This window comes from Telopea speciosissima, chromosome 2 (assembly GCF_018873765.1).
Source record: "Telopea speciosissima isolate NSW1024214 ecotype Mountain lineage chromosome 2, Tspe_v1, whole genome shotgun sequence".
Classification (NCBI taxonomy): Eukaryota; Viridiplantae; Streptophyta; class Magnoliopsida; order Proteales; family Proteaceae; genus Telopea; species Telopea speciosissima.
Window position 1 is genome coordinate 67,642,735 of NC_057917.1, and position 19,794 is coordinate 67,662,528.

The 19,794-nt window shown below is 38.8% G+C and overlaps 1 protein-coding gene across 2 annotated transcripts; it reads right to left on the reverse strand.

Annotated features, from left to right (window-relative positions):
- Positions 1–1,526: 1,526 nt before the first annotated feature.
- LOC122653247 (protein IQ-DOMAIN 9-like) lies at positions 1,527–17,138 on the reverse strand. Of its 2 annotated transcripts, none has more exons than XM_043847215.1 (5): positions 16,991–17,138; positions 11,943–12,058; positions 3,112–3,339; positions 2,068–2,181; positions 1,527–1,969 (listed from the first exon to the last, which is right to left on the reverse strand). In XM_043847215.1, the coding sequence occupies exons 2-5, from the start codon at positions 12,015–12,017 to the stop codon at positions 1,592–1,594; spliced, it is 795 nt and encodes a 264-aa protein (XP_043703150.1). In that variant the 5' UTR covers positions 12,018–12,058; positions 16,991–17,138; the 3' UTR covers positions 1,527–1,591. The 2 variants fall into 2 exon arrangements, with proteins under 2 accessions (XP_043703150.1, XP_043703149.1); XM_043847214.1 differs by lacking the exon at positions 16,991–17,138 and adding an exon at positions 10,424–10,594.
- Positions 17,139–19,794: the final 2,656 nt, after the last annotated feature.

Genomic DNA, 19,794 nt, shown 5'->3' on the forward strand with positions numbered 1-19,794 from the left:
TTTTAAGTATTAAAATTTCATTTTATTTTGTAACCATTTTCCTATGACATAAAAAGTATAATAAGGTTTACCAAAAATAAATAGAAAAGTATAGTAAGAAAGACAACAGTTAGTGCAGTTGATTAGTACCCTCCAATAGAATGCAGGTGTCCAGGAGGTCACAGGGCATATCTTCACGTTATGCCATTAGACTCCCCCTCTTCCCCCTCAGTATCATCTAAACAGTTGCAGTAAAAGTTCCATAGGGATACTCATAAATAGGTAAACCCGAAAAAGAAAAAGAAAATTACTTAGAAAGTATAATTAGCAAATATGGTAAGGTCTATGTAGAGAGAGTCGTTTACGGTTGTATGGTCATGTCCAACGGAGGCTTTCAGGGGCCCCAATTTGGAGAAGCGCCATGATCTTGATTGAAGGAACAAAAAGAATCAAGGGCAACCCTAAGATAACCTTAGGAGACGTGATGAAGAAAATGCTTAGCTTAGGCTTGCTCCTAATATGACCTCAAATAGAACTAACTGGAGATCAAAGATTCAAGTGGTCGGCCCCATTTAGTTGGTCTTTGTTGTTGTGATGCTGTTTTTTGTATTACACTCCTTTTCGTGACCTAGTGTAAAATGTTGAGCAGTTAAGAAACGGTAAGTAGTTAAAGAAGGGTCAATGGCATAGAGATTGTGTCAATGTTGTTTGCGAATCGACATCCTCTACTTTTGCCTACCCTTACTTCTGTGTGCGCCCTACACACAACGAGGCGGGCAAAGACCGCCTAACCCCCACTCAAGCAAGGCGCTCGGGCAGGGGTAAGGTGATCTTTGCACACCCCATTGTGTGTAGGACGCACACAAAAGTAGGGGCAGGCAAAAGTAGAGGATCCGGACTTATTGTTTGCCCCTCCCCCTTCTTTTAACTTCTTTATTATTATTTTATTCTTTCTTATAAGATCCATGTAGCCGATCCCATTAAGTTGGGATAAGGCTTGGATGTTGTTGTTGGTAAGGTCTATGTAAGTTCCCCCCCTTTTCAAAACTGAGCTTTCCTTCTCATCTCTTTACTTGCAACTAGACAAATCGGAGCCAACAAGATTCTTATGAGGAATGTATAAGTTAAAAGAAATGTCAAGTTGGGCTCAAGCTGGCCCATGGGTTGTTGAAGAAACTGTTGGGCAATACACCTGGGCTTACTTGTCTTGGATGTGGTCCCATTGCCAGCCATACTTTTCCACGAGGTTTGGGACTTCTCAGATCTGTTCCTGTCATGGTCACGTTGTGATAAACCCCTTAAATTAATTATAGTATTTTCTCACATCATTAGTACACTAGAATCCGCATATTAAGATGGCAAGCTAAATATCTGTGTACTACTTCCAAATGAAACCATAAATAATTTGCTATATCTATATTATGTACATTGTAAGATGGCAAGCTAGCCCCACAAATGGGCTTATAACCTTGTTTATTATACACACTGCACAGCAAACCATATCAACCCAAAAAACATAAACAATCGCCTTTTTTGTTTTTAAACGCTCGTCGCCAATTAGATATAATCAGCCAGGACCACGGAAACAACACTTCTACAACATCTCACTACTTCAGTGAGACACCGGCTGCTCTTGCTTTGTGTTTGTTTCTTCGGTTTCGGAACCAGAAAAGCTTGATACATTAGCATTTGCCTTCTGTTCAACAGGTTTTTCTGCATTCGGATAAGACAATCTCCTTGCCTTTGTAGGTCCCTTCCCATTAGACAAAGTAGGTTTGAATGAAACAGAGATTTTCACTGTTGGCAGGCTTGTAGTTCTACCAACCTTGTCTGTCTGCTTACTCTGGATCTTCTTTGGACTTGGGCTGATAGGAACTCTGCTCTCCCACGGGCGAGCTGCAATCCATCGCTCTATCCAGCTCCAACCCCAGTTAGCTTTGCCAAGTTCATAAGCAAACTGCCCCTGGTTCTGACTAGAGTTGGCCCTCCACTGCATGTCATAGGATTTCCATGGTGACTTTCAGTATAACATACAAGTCATCATCGTTTCAGGAGATGACTGAAATGTCACTTCTAAAGGGCATATACCTGATGAGAGAATGCATATGCCATGGCTCGCTCACGCTTAACTGCAGCTTCTTCTCTCTGGTGCATCCTGGCAAGAATATCCTCCATGGTTTCAGAGCCACCACACCATTCCACCTGTCAGCCATTCATACTATTGTTTAAGAGGTCTAAAACTCCGACCTTTTTCAACTGAGCAGTCTGATATTTTTTCCCCCCTTTGGGAGGGGGTAAAAGAGGAAGCTTTTGAGATATTGTGGAGTCAACAACAATAATCCCACAGCTGATTTGGTGAGAAATGTTCCATCAGAACACTTTCAAACTGGAGTTTCCTGTTTCCTGTCCTTGGGAAAATGGGATCTTACAATGCTTTCCCACTTGTTGAGTACTCACATGAAGAGACTTAAAAGAAAACAACTCCAAAAGCTCGCAATATTTAAATGATAATATCTTTGGTTAAATATAATTTCTGGGCAGCAGTTCAGTCTGCTACTTGCAATCTTCAGTATCAAAATGAAGATTGAGGAAAGAGGAAAAAACTTGTCCAGAAGTTAGAAAACTTCCCCCAACCCCCAAGACATCAGGGTTTCTCAAGCCTAAATTAATTTAGGCGTTTAGACACCCCTCCTCCCCACTCCCCCCCCCCCCCCCCCCCCAAAAAAAAAAAAAAAAAACAGTTAGGCTTATATATAAAATAGTAATGTACCTAGGCATTATTTTATATACAAAATGTTTTTTTTCATGTATTATTTACATAATTTAATGAATGTTAAATAAAAATAATCCCAAGATGAAAAAATATGGAAAAACAATATAAAATAATATGGTTATGATATAAAAAAAAAATGAGTTTTCCTTATTGTTGAAAATTAGGCAATTCAGGACTTATTTAACAAATTTGGTACATATACACAAATAATACACGAATTTACTATCTACTATGGACAGGATTGCTTTACCAAGAATTTTACAACATTCCATTACCAGAAGCTGAGGATTGTCAGCATAATTATATTGACAACTTAGACCATATGAAGTGCTGCAAACAATGGAACAGTTCAGAATTACCTGTAGCTCATGAAGCTTCGCATCCAGCTTTAATTGATTCTCTAGCTTCTTTTGCTTAATTCGGCCTTCAGTTACCATGGAGATTCTGCGAGCTCTAATCTGGGACTGTATTCTGCCCCAAGAATGGAGATAGTTCAAAGTAGTTGATGCTTGTTTCTTAACAGTATAGACTTTGGTCAGTGCTTGTAACCTTACAATCCCTTTCAAATGACGTAAAGTTTTCCTTGCCTGCCACAAGAGAGAAAAAAAAAATTTCTTATAATCACTTTATAGAAAGTAGCAAATTTTTCAGAAGGCAGTTTATTAATTTTTTATGTGAGCCACATCATTCACCAGAGAAATGGGAGTACCCAGAAATAAAAGGGGGTGGACATAAACTAGAGAAATTCAAAATGCTTCAGCCTATATGAACATACAGAAGGCAGTTTATTAATTATTTTTTATGTGAGCAATTTATTAAATTAATTAAGAAAGAATGACAAATTTTCAAAGTTAAAAGATATGAATACTTCCAAATAAATATTTTAACAACAAAAATATTTTTTCATATCCACTGAAAGAAAAAAAGAAAAAAGGCAAACACTATGGTGTCGCTATGACACATGGAAAAGGATAGCATAGGGGGATTTCAGCTTTGATCTTTGGTAATCCTTCTGAAATTAAAACACCTCAAATGGTGAGATTCTATTAAATTTCACCCTTACCTGCCCCTTTCCACTAGTTTTTATGCTTCCATTTATTTTGTTATTCATTTATATTGCTTGCTAATCCACAAGTCCCATCATTCATCCAAACCAAATCTTGATATCCTGAAATTGAGAGAGGGGGGGGGGGGGGGGACCTTTTGTATGGGCACCCCCTAAGTTTAGTTTCTATATGTCCAATCTATTTACTGTTGGAATATTGCATATTACTTATATTGTTTTGGAGATTTTAACATGTTCGTTGCGTAGTTGTCATGGCGTCGCCTAGGCACCGTGATGGGTCACAGTCCGCTAACTAACAAGTCGGACTTCAAACCCAGAAATACGATCGAATTTACCAGATAACATCAAGTAAACCCCTCTTTAATAGCAGTAATAGGGTAGTGTTAAGCCTGAGAATAGGCCAACAGTGCAGGGAACCGACACAAGAATTAAACCCTAGAATAGTGTTCAGTCCAGAGACTGATCTCACACTGTAACACTACGGTCACTGTAATGATCATCTGCTGTCCAAATTAGTAACTTAAGAAAATCCTTGTTCCACAGGTCAGAATACTGTCAATATGACATAAAACAGCAAGTAACAAATACAGTAAGACATTCCCACACCCTAGGTTGCAACAGTTGACCAGAAATCGAAATAACAGAATATTCCCCAAAATAGTAACTTGAGGAGAACAATAACATAGACCTAAGGCCACTTCTGATGGAGCCCCACTTCCATTTGAAGGTAGGGTGCAGGGAGACCTTTAACCTTCTGATTGACCGTGAATGGTCGAGGTCGACCGTGGGATTTTATAATGGCAAAAAATATAGCCGTTGTACATTGGGTCTATAAATAGGATTATTTTTCTTAATTAATTGATGAACATAATTAGAACATGATCAAACTTTGATTAAGGAACATTCTTGAGTATTTTGAGAGAAAGACCCTAGAGGCTAAAGGCCATTCACCTACACTTCAATTGAGAATCAGAAGGCCATTCTAGTGGGGAATCAAGTAAGTTTTCATTGTATATCTACACTATCAAGAAAGTTAATTGCTTGCGCTCTCAAGAAACAACTCAGTAAAGGTTTAATGGCACCTCAGGAAACCAATCTTTATAGTAAAAAGCCAAAGTGCAGGAGCTGCACTTGGGAGTGAATGTAGAAGACTGAACCTCTATAAAAAATAGTGTCTTCATGTGTGTGTTTTTGTTGTTTCCGTTTTCCCTCCAAGTCCTTGAGAAACATTGACAAGAATAGGAAAAAAAAATCAATACCCAATTCACCCCTTCCCCCTCTTGGATTGCCATACATACAGTCCAACATTTACCACCATCAAATTCCTAGCTTCTCTGAAGCTGTAAAGAACTAATCCTCCTGTAATATGAAGGTTTATCTGTACTGCATGAAATTAAGAAAATTAAAAAAATCTATATAGGCAACCCACAATTCAGTTCCATATGTAGAACCAATTTACCACCATCAAATCCTCCTCTAAACCAGAAGAAAAGAAAAGGAAAAAAAAAAAAGAAGCTAATCCAAACAAACAATAATAGGAAAGAACAAATCCTTAGGTAATTTAAGCTTTTATAACACATAGTAATGCATGCAGATCAATTTAATAGTAAATATAATTCAAAATCCTTATTCTGAAGCTAACTCCAATCAATATTTCTAAGCTTTCAATCTAAATTTCATAATCTTTGAACTTAGATGCCTAATTTCATATTCCTATAACCTCTTTCTTTAGATTCAGTTCAATACAATTAGAACACTAACATAAGTTTCTGCATACAAACATGGGCCTTGTCAAACTGCAATTAATTAAAACTCCAGAATTTTCTCCTACATCTAGAAAACTCAACTCCTTTTTTTCCTATTGAAAAGCCCCATCGACCAAAATTTAGTCTTGAATTCCGCTTTGTGCATCTAATACGGAACCTCACACTATGTCCTACATAAGAGCTACAGAGTCCAAAAACTTATTGTAGAGATATTAAATATTACATCTATATATAGTATTTATCTTATATTGGTGCGTCAGGTAGGCAGCCGGCACTGTACTCTATTAAGCCAATCCCTTTTGCATGGATCCTAATATATAAAATTTTTTTTTTGACTATCTCCTACCTTGTCTTATATCATGTCTTTCAGTACTAATCTTGTTCCTAAGCGTAGGATTAGATTTGCATCCTGGAACATCGGATCTTTAACGGGTAAGAGTATGGAGTTGGTAGATGTCATGAGGCGAAGAAGGATTAATATTGCATGCATTCACAAAACAAGATAGAAGGGTCACAAAGCCAAGGCATTAGATGACTTCAAACTATGGTACTTGGGAGACGAAAGCGGGAGAGGTGGAGTGGGCATAGTGGTAGATAAAGACCTTAAGAACGAAGTTGTGGATGTTAAAAGATTTGGAGATAGGATCATATCTGTCAAGCTGGTGCTAGACAACGAGGTTATCAACATAGTTAGCTCGTACGCACCCCAGGCAGGTTTGGATGAGAGTGTTAAAATGCAATTCTGGAAACACATGGACGGATTAGCCCAAGGTTTCGATCAAGGAGAGAAAATTATTATTGGAGGTGACCTTAACGGACATGTGGGCAGAGATCGTAGAGGTTATGAAGAGGTTCACGGAGGATACGGAGTTGGAGAGAGGAATGATGAGGGGATCTCTGTTTTAGACTTCTCAATAGCGTTTGACCTGTGCATTGCAAATACTTTTTTTAAAAAGAGAGACGAACATTTAGTTACCTACATGAGTGGGCAACATGCAAGCCAAATAGATTTTTTCCTAACTCGAAGGGCTGATAGACTTCTATGTAAGGATTTGTAAGGTTATACCTGGAGAGAGTTTAACCACCCAACATAGATTGGTGGTCATGGATATGTACCTCAGTACGAGGCGCCCTAAGAAGGCGCAACAGGTTTGCCCTAAGATAAGATGGGGGCGACTACAAGGAGCTCTCCTAGAATCATTTACCGATAAAGTAACTCTACAAGGAAAGTGGGATTTTAAGGGAGATACCAACAAGATGTGGAGTGATATGACGACTTGTATTAAGAAAGTTGCTACAGAAGTCGTAGGGATTTCAAAAGGTACTTGTCTGGCCCCTAAAGAGACTTGGTGGTGGGATGACGAGGTTCAAACAGCCATTAAGACTAAGAAAGATCGTTTTAAGACCTGGCAAAGGACCAACGAGGCAGAGGACAAAATGAGATATTATGCGGCCAGAAGAGAAGCTAGAAAGATTGTAGGAAAAGCAAGAGCGAAGAAATATGATGACCTCTACGAAAAACTTAATACAAAGGAAGGAGAAAATGCAATTTATCGGATAGCTAAAATAAGGGAAAGGAAGAGCAGATATTTGGACCATGCTCGATGCATTAAGAACGATGATGGTAGAGTTCTAATACGTGATGAGGACATTATGAAGAGATGGGGTGAATATTTTTACAACCTACTAAATGGAGCTATTATGACTGATAGGATGGTGTCGGAAGCGGAGAGGATTAGTCTTGAAGCCTACACACGTCAAGGACATCTACAACGAGTTAGCGAGGCAAAAGTTAAAGAGGCCCTACGAAAGATGAAGGTAGGTAAAACATCGGGACCGGATGAGATACCAATTGAAGTGCGGAAGAGCTTAGGACTTCGGGGGGTGTCTTGGCTAACCATGTTGTTTAATAGGATTCTGAGTACAAAGAGAATGCGAGATGAGTGGAGGAGAAGCATTGTAGTTCCGATTTATAAGAATAAAGGTGATATCCAGAATTGCAATAACTACAGAGGCATAAAACTAATGAATCATACCATGAAACTATGGGAAAAAATCATTGAAGCCCGCCTAAGAAGAGAAACTAATATTTCGGAGAACCAATTTGGTTTCATGCCGGGGAGATCCACGACAGAAGCTATTTACCTTATAAGGAGAGCTTATAAAAAGAACCTCCATATGATCTTTATCGACCTAGAAAAGACCTATGATAGAGTCCCTAGAGAGCTCATTTGGCATGTTTTAAGGAAAAGAAGGAGCTCCAGTAACTATGTGGATATAATTAAGAACATGTATGAGGGCGTGGTGACAAGTGTCAAAACGGCAGATGGTCAAAGTAGTGAATTCCCTGTTACAATTGGGTTACACCAATGATCAACTCTAAGCCCATATTTGTTTGCACTCATCATGGATGATTTAACCAGACACATCCAAGATGAGGTCCCTTAGTGTATGTTTTTTGCTGATGATATTGTTTTGATAGATGAGACAGTGGAAGGGATTAATGCAAAGTTGGAGTTATGAAGATCAAGCTTGGAAACACAAGGTTTTAAATTAAGCAGAACAAAGATAGAATACATGATGTGTAACTTCAGTCAAACCAGCAGAGGTGAGGAAGTGGTGAAATTTCAGGAACGAGAGTTACCACAAAGTGAATGCTTTAGATACCTGGGATTAATCATTGACAAAGAGAGGGATCTAGAGGATGATGTCTCCCACAAAATTAAAGTAGGATGGCTGAAATGGAGAGGTGCTTCGGGAGTGCTATGTGACAAACGCATGCCTGTTAAACTTAAGGGGAAATTCTACAGGACAGTAATAAGACCGGCCATGACCTATGGGGCGGAGTGTTGGGCAGATAGGAAGAGTAATATAGATAAGATGAGTGTAGCAGAGATGAGGATGTTGAGAAGGATGTGTGGCAAGACCAGGAGAGATAGAGTAAGGAATGATTGTATTAGAACCGAACTGAGAGTTACACCAATCCAAGAGAAGCTCCGTGAGAGACGCTTGAGGTGATATGGTCATGTACAACGGAGACCTATGGATGCACCGATAAGGAAGAGTGATCAGATTCAAGTTGACGGAGCTAAAAGAGGTAGGGACAGGCCTAAAATGACTATGGGGGAAGTGATAAGAAAGGATATGCATGTGGTAGGGCTCGATCCTAGTATGATAGCCGATAAAGGGATGTGGAGGACAAAGAACCGTGTAGCCGACCCCTTATAGGGGAATGTCCCTGGGATGCTGCTTTGACTACTGCCTTGACTTCTCCCTTTACTTATTGTCTTTTTTACTTCATTTTATTCCTCTTACTCCCTTTTACTTCTCTTATTTTTTATTTTTTTTTTACTGTTATAGCCTTTAACGGATCCATGTAGCCGACCCCATTTAGTTGGGATAAGGTTATGGTTGTTGTTGTTGTTGTAGTAAATATTTTCATACAAGGTTGTAAAGAAAGTGAACCAAGAGAGATTTCATCACACTGCACCAAGGAGTGGCACAGAACAAACAATTCATCCTCTGTTGAAATCTATGATAATAAAGCCAATTGCTGTAACAATTTTTCAGATATGCACTAATGCTTCAACCTTCAATGCAGTTTACCTATTTTAATAATTTACATATCAAGCAACAAAATATACTTCTTCAAAGAGAAACTAGTGTCCATAAAGATTTCTATCCCCAATTCAATTAAAAAACCAGATAATACATGTCCTTACAAAGTACAAACTCCAGAATGAGTTAGAAACATGAGAGGTGATGAGCAAGCTTGACATAAATGCATAGTGCCCCAGCTTAGGTACAGGAACATTAGATTTTTATCAATGCATTTTTGTTGTTTATACAGGGATACACCGATCTTTTGTTCACTATATGCCTAGGTCAAATGCCTCAGCTTTCCTAATCAGACCAATAAGGGTTTGCCTTTCCATGGTTTTCACGGTCCAATCCAGCAAAGAATGTAGATTTAGTTATTTCATATTGTTCTTTTAACATGTTCACTAAACTTCTGGTGAGCATTTATGATAATTAAGGGTTGTTTTGAACCAAAAGAGAAAACCCAAACGGAAACGGCCAATAAAACCAGCCGAATCGAACAATTATTAATCGGTTCAGCTTCACTTTGGGCTAGTATAGTAAATTTTTTAACTGGTTCGGTATGGTTTTGAACTGGTAAACCAATAACAAACAGATAACAAACTGTTTAACTGAAAAATATAGGTTTCGGTTTCATAATTTGAACCGAATAATAATTGGTTTGGGTTCATATAGCCAGAACCAATTAAACTGAAACTGAGACAGCTTACACCCTTATTGATAATCATATTTTACTTTTGTCTATTTTCACCTCTGTTTGGGATGCAAATGTTGAATTATTTATTCACCCGTGTCCCCCTTTGGATAGTCCGTTGTGTTAGAGCTCTTGTATGATATACATATTGTTTCCTCTCTTTTCTACAAGATTGGCCTTTTAGAGGAAGCGATTCCAACATGGTATCAGAGCGGGCAAAGGTCACGGTATTGAGTCCCCCTAGGAGCGGGCAGGTGTTGAATTATTTATCCATCTGTGTCCCCCTTTGGATAGTCCGCCGTGTTAGAGCTCCTATATGATATACATATTGTTTCCTCCATTTCCTACAAGGTCGGCCTTTTAGAAGAAGTGGTCCCAACAATAAATAATTAATGTGAAATAGGAATTTCAGACAAAAAAGTTATTTTGAATTAATTTTAAAGTACCAATGACGATGCGGTAAGTGAATAAGAATCCAAGGAACATAGGGAAATTCAGAAGTAGAATCATAGTACTCAGAAGTATCATTATGAAGTCATATCTACCACATAGACCCGAAATGCAGTTTGAATTCGTGTGGCTGCAACATCCTCAACTGGCATACCAAGTACAGCAGGGTTTCCACTAGAATTGCCATTAGGGAAATTACTTGATGACTCTTTACGAGAGAGATGTCTCCACTTGAACCCATTTGATTTTTCAGTAGGTAAAGGTTCCTGGCTCCACAAAGTGCAGGGACATATTAGAAAGCAATCAAATAACAAATGATAGAGCCCAAGTACATGAGATTAGAGGTGACTAGATGGGATCTATAGCCATAATACAAGAAAATGGTTAATTGTCATTAAGGGGTGGATCATATTATTCTTTCATGACAAAGTAGGGATGGATCATATTAGTTTTTTACGACAAAGCACAGCTGTCCTTCATACTCTCTACCTCTGTAAAGGTGAGCCACCTCTTGCGTGAACACTATCCTGAACAGAGCCAATAATTCTAGACATCCTAATAATATGTCAGTTTTCCCTCCAGGGCTCTAACCATGTTTTGAGTGACAATTTCTGTTTAATTCCTTCTTCTTTTTTCCTGACAGGGGTGGGTGGAACCAGTCACAAGATGTGTCCAACCAATTTAGCAGCCTTGATTCATTCATAGGTGACCCATATGGGCAAAATGGAAACCAACCTTGTAATTTCTGTTATATAGACAAACAAAACCATTCACATTACTACATGTTTGTATTTGACCATAACCATGTCAGGACAGGTATTGACAAGAGTATTTTAACACAAAATATATCAGTACATTCATTTAAAGGACCAGCTGAGACAATGTATTTATCTTGGTACTGAAAACAACAGGAACAAAAAGGTGCACAATGATCACAACACATGTCAATTATTTGAAAGTAGTCTTTGAGCTTTGCATTACAAACAAAAGTCTTTACCATACATACTCAGCTTGTCTCGGTAAGGTTAGAAATAAAATTCTTCCACACATAATCCAAATGTTCTGTAGGGTAGCCCAGCCACTATATACTAGAATATGTATTTAACAAGTACGAACATTTTTTCCCAGTTTTACTAAAGATTATCGTTCTCTCTAAGAAATATTCAATGAAGCCTCTAAAGGGTTTTAAAGGGACAAATATTTCAGTTATTTTAATTCAACATAATTTGTCAGCATTTCTCAAATCTTGAAACATTGGTTGGTATTTAGTAAATAATTTATGTTACAGATGCAAGAGACTATAAAGTACTTATATATCAAGTAGATATAAAATTGTACAACAAACGGAATGGCATACTAAAACATATCCATTACCAATTTGATTAGGCGAAGTGCATGAAACACCAAAAAGGATAATTGGATAAATCCCCATTGTCAAAAACACATAAGGGAGGTTAAAAGAAAAGGATGTTGAATGCACATTATTGGAACACTCTTATATACAGTCAAGAAAACCCTTCAATTCTCAAAGAAAGATATGTTCCCTCCCCCTTTCCTCCACCCCTGCACCCCCCCCCCCCCCAAAAAAAAGAGAGAGGAAATAAGTATGTGTACCTTTAGTTGATTGAGTCTTTCCTCTTTCACTTTCTTCCGGCTAAGTATGGTCTTAAACCAGTCTCCAGAACCCATTATTCACCAGGATGATGATGACTATACAATCTAACAAATACCTGAAACAGAAACTTCCATGGTGATTAGAAATTTCTTGAAGTCCCAACTGAATAGAAAGGAATACAAAATTACATATAAAGTAGCACACCAAATATACATTAAATTGTGGCAAATTTTAATAAGGATAATGGAAGTTTAAGTTAATGGTACAATGCAAAACTACAACAAAACCTGTGAAGTAACAGACTTCTCTTTTCTTTTTCCCCTTTTTTTTTTGGTTTGGGGGTGGTGGGTGGGGGGTGGGGAGGGGGGGCGGAATAACAAAGCAGCACACAATGTTTTCCCCATCCATATGATTAAATGTGAGCTTGAATCAATTGATAGGTGAACAATTGGTCATTTTGTTCTGAACAAGAAAAAACAGAAACTTTTTTTGGTCAGAAAGAAACCTTAGTTAATAACATTAAAGGGTACAGACCGAGGAGCAGTAACAAAATGAGAATCTGTGTACAAAGAGCATGACAGGAAAGAGGGAGGGGAATTGCTCCAAAAGACAAAATGACCAACGTTAAAACCAAAAGAAGCAAGTTTATCAGAAACATAATTGCATTCTCTGTATATATGACTGAAAGTAATGTGGGTGGAAACTTGACTTCAAGATACACCAAGGAGAAGCTTGAGATGGATCATTAAGAAGTTGCATGATCATCATATTATCACCTTCACAAATAAGATTTGAGAATCTGAGAGAGATAGTAATAAGCAGGGCCTGGCAAACTGCTAGTGCTTCTGCAACATAAGAGAATGTGCAGCCAACATACTCAGAACAACCAGCTTTGAAGCTGCCATTCCAATCACGAAACACCGCACCAATCCCGGCAGGTCCTGGAATCCCAAGACATGATCCATCCACGTTAACTTTAATAAAATTATGAGGCGGGGGGTTCCAAGCAACATAGATGATGGAGCGCTGAACATAATTGTGCTTCTTAGGATGATGATATTCAGATGCAAAATGTCTACAGGAAACCAGAGTAGAATGGGAATCCTTAAAGGAGTTTCTGAAGATGACATTGTTATATTCCAACCAGATATGCAAAACAATACTGGCAAGGAGGACTAAGTAGCTTTTCTTAAGGACAGATGGGGAACGATTCCCCAACAGACTAGCAACCCAGGATTGAATGTTAGCTTGCATTGGTGAAATTCTAAAGAGATCAGAGGCTTCCAATACTGATTTAGTATATGGGCATTGGAGAAAAAGATGGGAAGTTGTGACATCCAATGAGTTACAGAAGGGGCATTGAGATGGTATATTGATTCCCCAAGAAGATAACAATCCAGAGTGAGAGACTCTATGAAGCATAACTTTCCAAAGAAAAACCTTAACTATAGGAGCTGTTGGAATATGCCATAAACTCTGCCAAATAGGATCAACTGGAGATTCAGTGTTATTCAAAGAGATTCTATAAGCTGATGCGACTGAAAAAATGCCATTAGAAAAGTTTGTTTCCAAATAATAGTATCCTCTGCATAATAAAGGGATAGAGGAATTGAAATAATAATCTAGGCAATATCAAGAGGCCACCAATGATAAATAATCTGGGACTTCCAGGTTCTAGTCAGCATATCAATAAGTTCAGCTACTGATTTAGGGCAGCTGCACGGTAAAGGGAAAGGAGCGCTAGGCAGAGGATGATTAGGGATCCAAGGATCCAGCCATGGAACATTGGAATGACCATGTCCCACCCGGACAAATAGACCTTTTAAAAGAAAATCACAAGCTTTGAATACCAATTAGCCCCAAGAAGCCGAGGGGGGACAAGTTGCATGCAAGAAATCTGTATGAGGGAAGTATTTAGATTTGATATTGCAGCCCCATAACAAACTTGGAGAAAGAACCACTTCCCAAGTTTTCTTGGCCAGCAAAACTGAATTCATATGTTTGGAAAGCTTGACATTAAGACCACCTGGACTCTTAGACTGGCAGATGGTATTCCAACTCACTGTGGGGACAAGAGATTCCTCTCCATTGGACCAAAAGAATGATCGATAAATCTGATCAATGTCTGAGTGGATGGAAGCTGGTAGCTGGAAGAAGACATATAGTATAGAGGCATGATTGATAAGGTGGATTGCACCAGAGTAAGTTTGCCCGTTGAACTCAGAAATCTCGATTTCCATGAGCAAAGGTTGAAGGTAATGCGGGAGATGAGATCTTGGCAGTGAGAGCGATTCAAACACTTTCCCACAAGAGGAATACCCAAGTAGCTTTCCAAATGCATGTTTGAATTGAAGTGGAAGCGCTGATACAGGAGACGCTTAGTACTTGACTGGGCAATGGGACTGAACTGAACCCTTGTTTTTGAACTATTGATAGCTTGTCTGGAAAATTTGCAATAGGTGTCCAAGATATCTTGCAAATGGTGAGTTTCTTGAATACAAGCTCGTCCAAAGAAGATCAGATCATCCGCAAATGACATATGTGAGATTGCTTCACTATGGCGAGAAAGCTGGATACCACGAATGAATTTTTGGGACTGAGAGATAGATAAATGAGATGATAATAGCTCAGCACAGAGAACAAATAGGTAAGAGGATAATGGAATCTCCTTGGCGAAGGGGAGTGAAAAACTGTAAAGGGGATCCATTGAGAAGGATATTGAATTGAGGCATCTCAACACAAAACATAACCCGCTGTATCCACTGGGGATGAAAGCCATAAGCAATAAGAACCTCTCTAAGAAATTTCCATTCTAGACGACCGTAGGCTTTACTCATGTCAAGTTTCACACATCCATTTTGATTTGGGGAGAATAGGTTCTCGAGGATAGGGCTAAGCTGAGACAATAATCTTAGAAATCACTTTATATATAAATTTGCAGAGACTGATAGGCTGGAATTTGTTCACAGAAAAACATAAACTAATCGCTATGGAAAAAGGTCTGGTTACTGAGAAAACACAAACAATAATCCATTATTATTTTAGAATAGTACCGCCTTGAAAATTCTATGCCTGCAATAAAATCTTAAGGCTTCCCACGAAATGCATACAAAGGGTTTGTGTCATCATTAGATCCAAATGGTAATTACAGTTAATGTATCATCACCCTGGGGGAGGAAGGGAGAGCGTCATGATGCTGTAACCGTGACAGCTGAGCTCCACAGAGATAAGCATTAGCACTTCTTAGGCACTTCACCACCTGAAATGGGAGTTACCAAGGAATACGCAGACGCACTGATGCATCCTTGGGTTAGAGATAATCTACTAGGGCCCCCATAAGGGCGAAGCATTGCCAAACCCTATCATTCGCAGAAATCCAAGGGCATGTGCTCACCAAATGGGAACAAAGAGTTTGTGACATCATTAGATCCAAAATTATGGCAATTGCATTAAATCATGGTAGCACGAACGCAATATTGCCTACAACTGGTCATCAGGCAGAAGGACAACAAGAAAGTAGTTGGCCCTTGGCACTCAGAAAATGAAGACCAGATGATCTTCCTAGAGAAAGGGAAAAGAGAGTGGAAAACCTAAGAAAGATTACAGGATAAGTAGGAACTACAAGCAATTACAATCCTAAAACCACAGTTGGTTGTGAGAGAGGCACAGTTTACAAGAAATAATATTTGATCCTCATGAGTTGAATGATTATCAGTTTTATGCATCGAAGCAATTCAATAAGTCAGGAGGGAATTAGAAAGCTTTAAGAGTCAACAATCACTGAAAAGAAAAATAATCAGACTTAACTAAAGTTCAATTGGTGTTTTAATTCTCTAATCAATACGTTTTATGAATTAGGAATACATGATTAAGTTTATTAGGGTATGCATTTCAATTAGTTTGCTTCCCAATATGTAAAAGAAGCTGTACAAGGAAGATAAAATACATATATTTGATCCTATCTCCACCACAGATGTGTTCTCTCTGCTTTTCAGATACAAAGTGGAGGAAATTTTTGAGCATATATCAAGGTGAGCTCATTTCATTCAATGAAATATTGACCATCTAACCCCATACATGAGGTGTTTATCTGCTCTCACACTCATCATTGCTACCATCCTTTTCTTTGAAAATTGTAACTGACAAATATGGCATTCTGTGAAGCCAGAAGGCTGTAGGTGTTCTCCTAATAACAACAATAACTAGTGGAACAATCTTTCGCACCTAATTGATGAGAAAAGTGAATGCCAAAGCAGTCCATGTAAGTTTATCCATGCACTTTAGGCGAGTGCTACACACCCCATAAACTGGCATCCATTGCAATGCAGGCTATAGCATTAGAGGACTATTCTCAACTTCTCACCTTTCGACAAGCAGCCCTCTCCTTGAGATTACTTGATCCATTAACTACTCCAATGAGTGGATTATTCAATCAACCCCCCCGCCCCCCCCATCCATTCAATGAAACTATTAATCCGGGCAATACTTTAGAGTAAATCTTCCAAATAAAGCTTGAGATAGTAACAGTATCGACACAATATTAGTCCAAAGATTTAATGTTTCAGTGACCCAAAGTGCAGAAAAAAACCAAAAAGGTATTGACGTATCTTTTGTTAATAGATATTTTCAGCAAACAATCTGATTCATGAAAACCAGATGCTTAATTGCTTATTTGCTTGGCATCTATTTGGAACTAAATTCCATATCAGATAAATCAGCATTTTTTTGCAGTAAGGCATCAGAAAGGGCATACGGGAATCGTAGGTCTACCAATCAAGATATGGGCAATGCATATTAACTGAGAAAGATTTCGTAAAATGTTCAAAGCAATACCGTAGTACCAACTACATCAATACAGCAAATAAGAAAAACCCATTTCGTGAAATTGAAACAACTAGGTCACTAATAAATTTCCGCCCATAATTCCCCCAAGCCCCAAGCCTAGATCTTCCAAACTCAACAAATGAGCCTGGAACACTTTCTACACAGATAGACAAAAATTAGAAAGAAGATAAACGAAAAGTACAGATGGGTAAGGATGCCATACCAGAGAAGAAGCAGTAGCACATGGTCCAAGGAAGTGTTTTGGGACGGTGCAGTTGGCAGTATTGAATGTGGAGGATATAGGAGCTTAGTGGCAGTAGCAGTAAAGGAGAAGAAAAGCTTGGAGATCCGAGTGAAGGGAAATTGGGAATACGATGGATATGCATTGCCATGGGTTAAAAAGTTGGAGGAGGGTAGGGGAAAAAATCTATAAAAATAATGTTTTCTGAGCCGCAGCGCAGCCTGCGCCTATACACATGGGGTGGGCGCAATAATCACCCTATCCCTGCACAAAGAACAGCGCCCTAAAAAAATTACAAAATTCCATCTAAATATCAAAAAGATGTCCCAACCGATAGACGGCCCAACTCATTTGAAGGCTGAAGCTGTTGGGTGATCATCATGAGTCGCAACAATAATAATGAATACAACGACAGGAAAACCAACGACGACAATATTGATAGAGACGGCTCTCCTCTATTCCAAGCCTCAAACAGCACCCTTTTTTATTTTTTACCAAAAAAAATAAAATAAAATAACTCCTTTTTTTCAGCAATAAAATAATACAAAAAGAGAGGACGAGAGGAGGTTTCCCAAGCTGCCAATGTAGAGAGGAATTTAAACACTACACCAATGGATGTCCTAAAAAAAAATCAATCACAAAGAAAGGAAATTGCACTCTAGTCTAGACTCACATGGCCTCTAACTCGTTGGGACAGTTTATCTTACCCCTAAAACAAAATAGAAGTAATCTCCATGTGTTAATTGATAGAAAGGTTTAATTTAATTTCAACTAATATAACATAGGAAGAGTATTCTTGAGCGAGTGAGCTAGAGGAGCACACGAATGAGGTGCACGAAATGGTTTTCTTATATTCAAGGGCACTGAAGTCAATTCATGTGAAGAGGAGAGAGGGTGTTAGCATACTCCCCCGCGATAGCTCATAGAACTTTTTCCCAATAAAATAAAAGGGAAAATCTTGTTATAATTTGTAAAAAGATTGGTGAAAAAATTGGAAAAGAAATTATAATTTTTTTTTTCTCTTTTTGTATAGGCCAAACGTTCTCTGTACCGAGGACGCAGGCTACACCCAGACCCAAGGGGGTGGGGGAAATGATCACTCTGCCCCCTGAATGATAGGTCCATGTGTCTAGGTGCCAGTTGCACTGCAGCACAGAGAACATCAACCCTTTTGTACAATACATTTTTTTTCAATATTGACAAAATCATGTTGTAATTTAGGTTTATTTGTAAGGGTAGAATTGTCCCTAAAGGTGTTTCTGTCCTATACATATTCTAGAACATTCCTCAATTTACTATAAATAAGATTGATTGTGTCCTCCATAGACACAAGTGTCAATTCATCATGGCATTAGAGCAGGAAGGGTCAACCCAGGAAGCCATAACCCAGGTTTTTGTCCATAGATGCTCATGGTTACTCTTGCTACCTTATAGTAAACCCACTGCTAAATCTGACCTTGCAAATGAAGCTCCGCCAATTCGTTGGTTACGTCTGATGGCTATATGCTCTTGGACACTGCGCCAAGATTTGAAGCTAGCTCAGGAACCTATTCCCAGGTCGGCAACGATGCTCAGGTGTTTGAACTCCGACAAAATTTCGTGCTACTACACAGCGTGATCGATCCGGTTTGAATTTGATTTGTTTCAGTTTTCTAATCGGTTGATATTGGGTTCGATTTACCATGTGCGTGTAATATGTTCAAAAGTGAGACAGAAGTGAGATGTTGACACCTGACAGCTCAGACATCAAACGATCCGAACTCAACATAAATCAATGAGCTTAAACCGTTGGATGTCCGAGCTGCCAAGTATCGACATCTTCACCTAGCACTACGGCACTCCACAAGTTTTAGGAAATTGAAGAGGATTATTTTCATATACATACTAATAATTATGGGGGATTACCCATTTTGGATGGCCCACCAATCTCGCATGACTCATTCCACTCATCGCATCAAATTACACAACAAATTCCACCTCGGCACAACACATGCACGACCACGAGTATACGCATTGCCCAGCTTATCCGTGGGGCACAGAATGATAGTTGTCTTCGAATGCGTGCCCAATGGGCTATGGGCTATGGGCTACTATAAAAGAAAGATATATTACTAAACGATGTATATTTTTTGGTAAAGTAAACGATATATATTTGAGGAATTTTTCTTAAGGCTGTAAACGGATCGGATTTGGCTCGAATAATATTATATTCGCATCCGCATCCGATTAGCTATCGAACGGATTCAGATAATGCTAAACAGAAACGGACACGGATATGGATCGGATATTTTATCCGTTTACATGTAAATATAGCTTTTCGGATAGCTGTAGCCTATCTGTATCCGCATCCGTTTAGCTTTCGGACGGATTCGGATAGTGCTAAACCAATATAGACACGGATACGAAAACGGATTTTGGGTATTCATTTACACCCCTAATTTTTCTCCTCTCAGGTTCCCTGACCGGTCAGGTTCGTAGGTTCCTCTCATAGGGGTGCGGAAATGACGACCTCACCCCACCCGAGCAATGTGTTTCGGTTTCTTTAGGTCGAGAGAGAGAGAGAAACAAGAAACAAGAAATGCCGCGTCTTGATTCTCTGCAGTTATCACAACCCTCAAGAACTTCATTGCTAAGGGGAGAGGTCTCCCTCTTCTCTTCTCTCGTCTTCTGTCTGTGTAGATGATGCTCCTAAACGTCTTCTCTTTCTTAAATACTGAATTAATTTAGGGTAATTTATACATACCACCCCTGAGGTTTGATGAAAGTATGATTTTACCTCCTAATTT

Excerpts from the sequence above, each read along its gene's own strand:
- LOC122653247 (XM_043847214.1), bottom strand. The coding sequence starts at position 12,017 with ATGGGTTCTGGAGACTGGTTTAAGACCATACTTAGCCGGAAGAAAGTG. Across the intron at positions 3,340-10,423 it reads CTGCATTTCGGGTCTATGTG|GCAAGGAAAACTTTACGTCA; the intron begins GTAGATATGACT and ends CTCTTGTGGCAG. Across the intron at positions 1,970-2,067 it reads CATATGCATTCTCTCATCAG|TGGAGGGCCAACTCTAGTCA; the intron begins GTATATGCCCTT and ends TATGACATGCAG.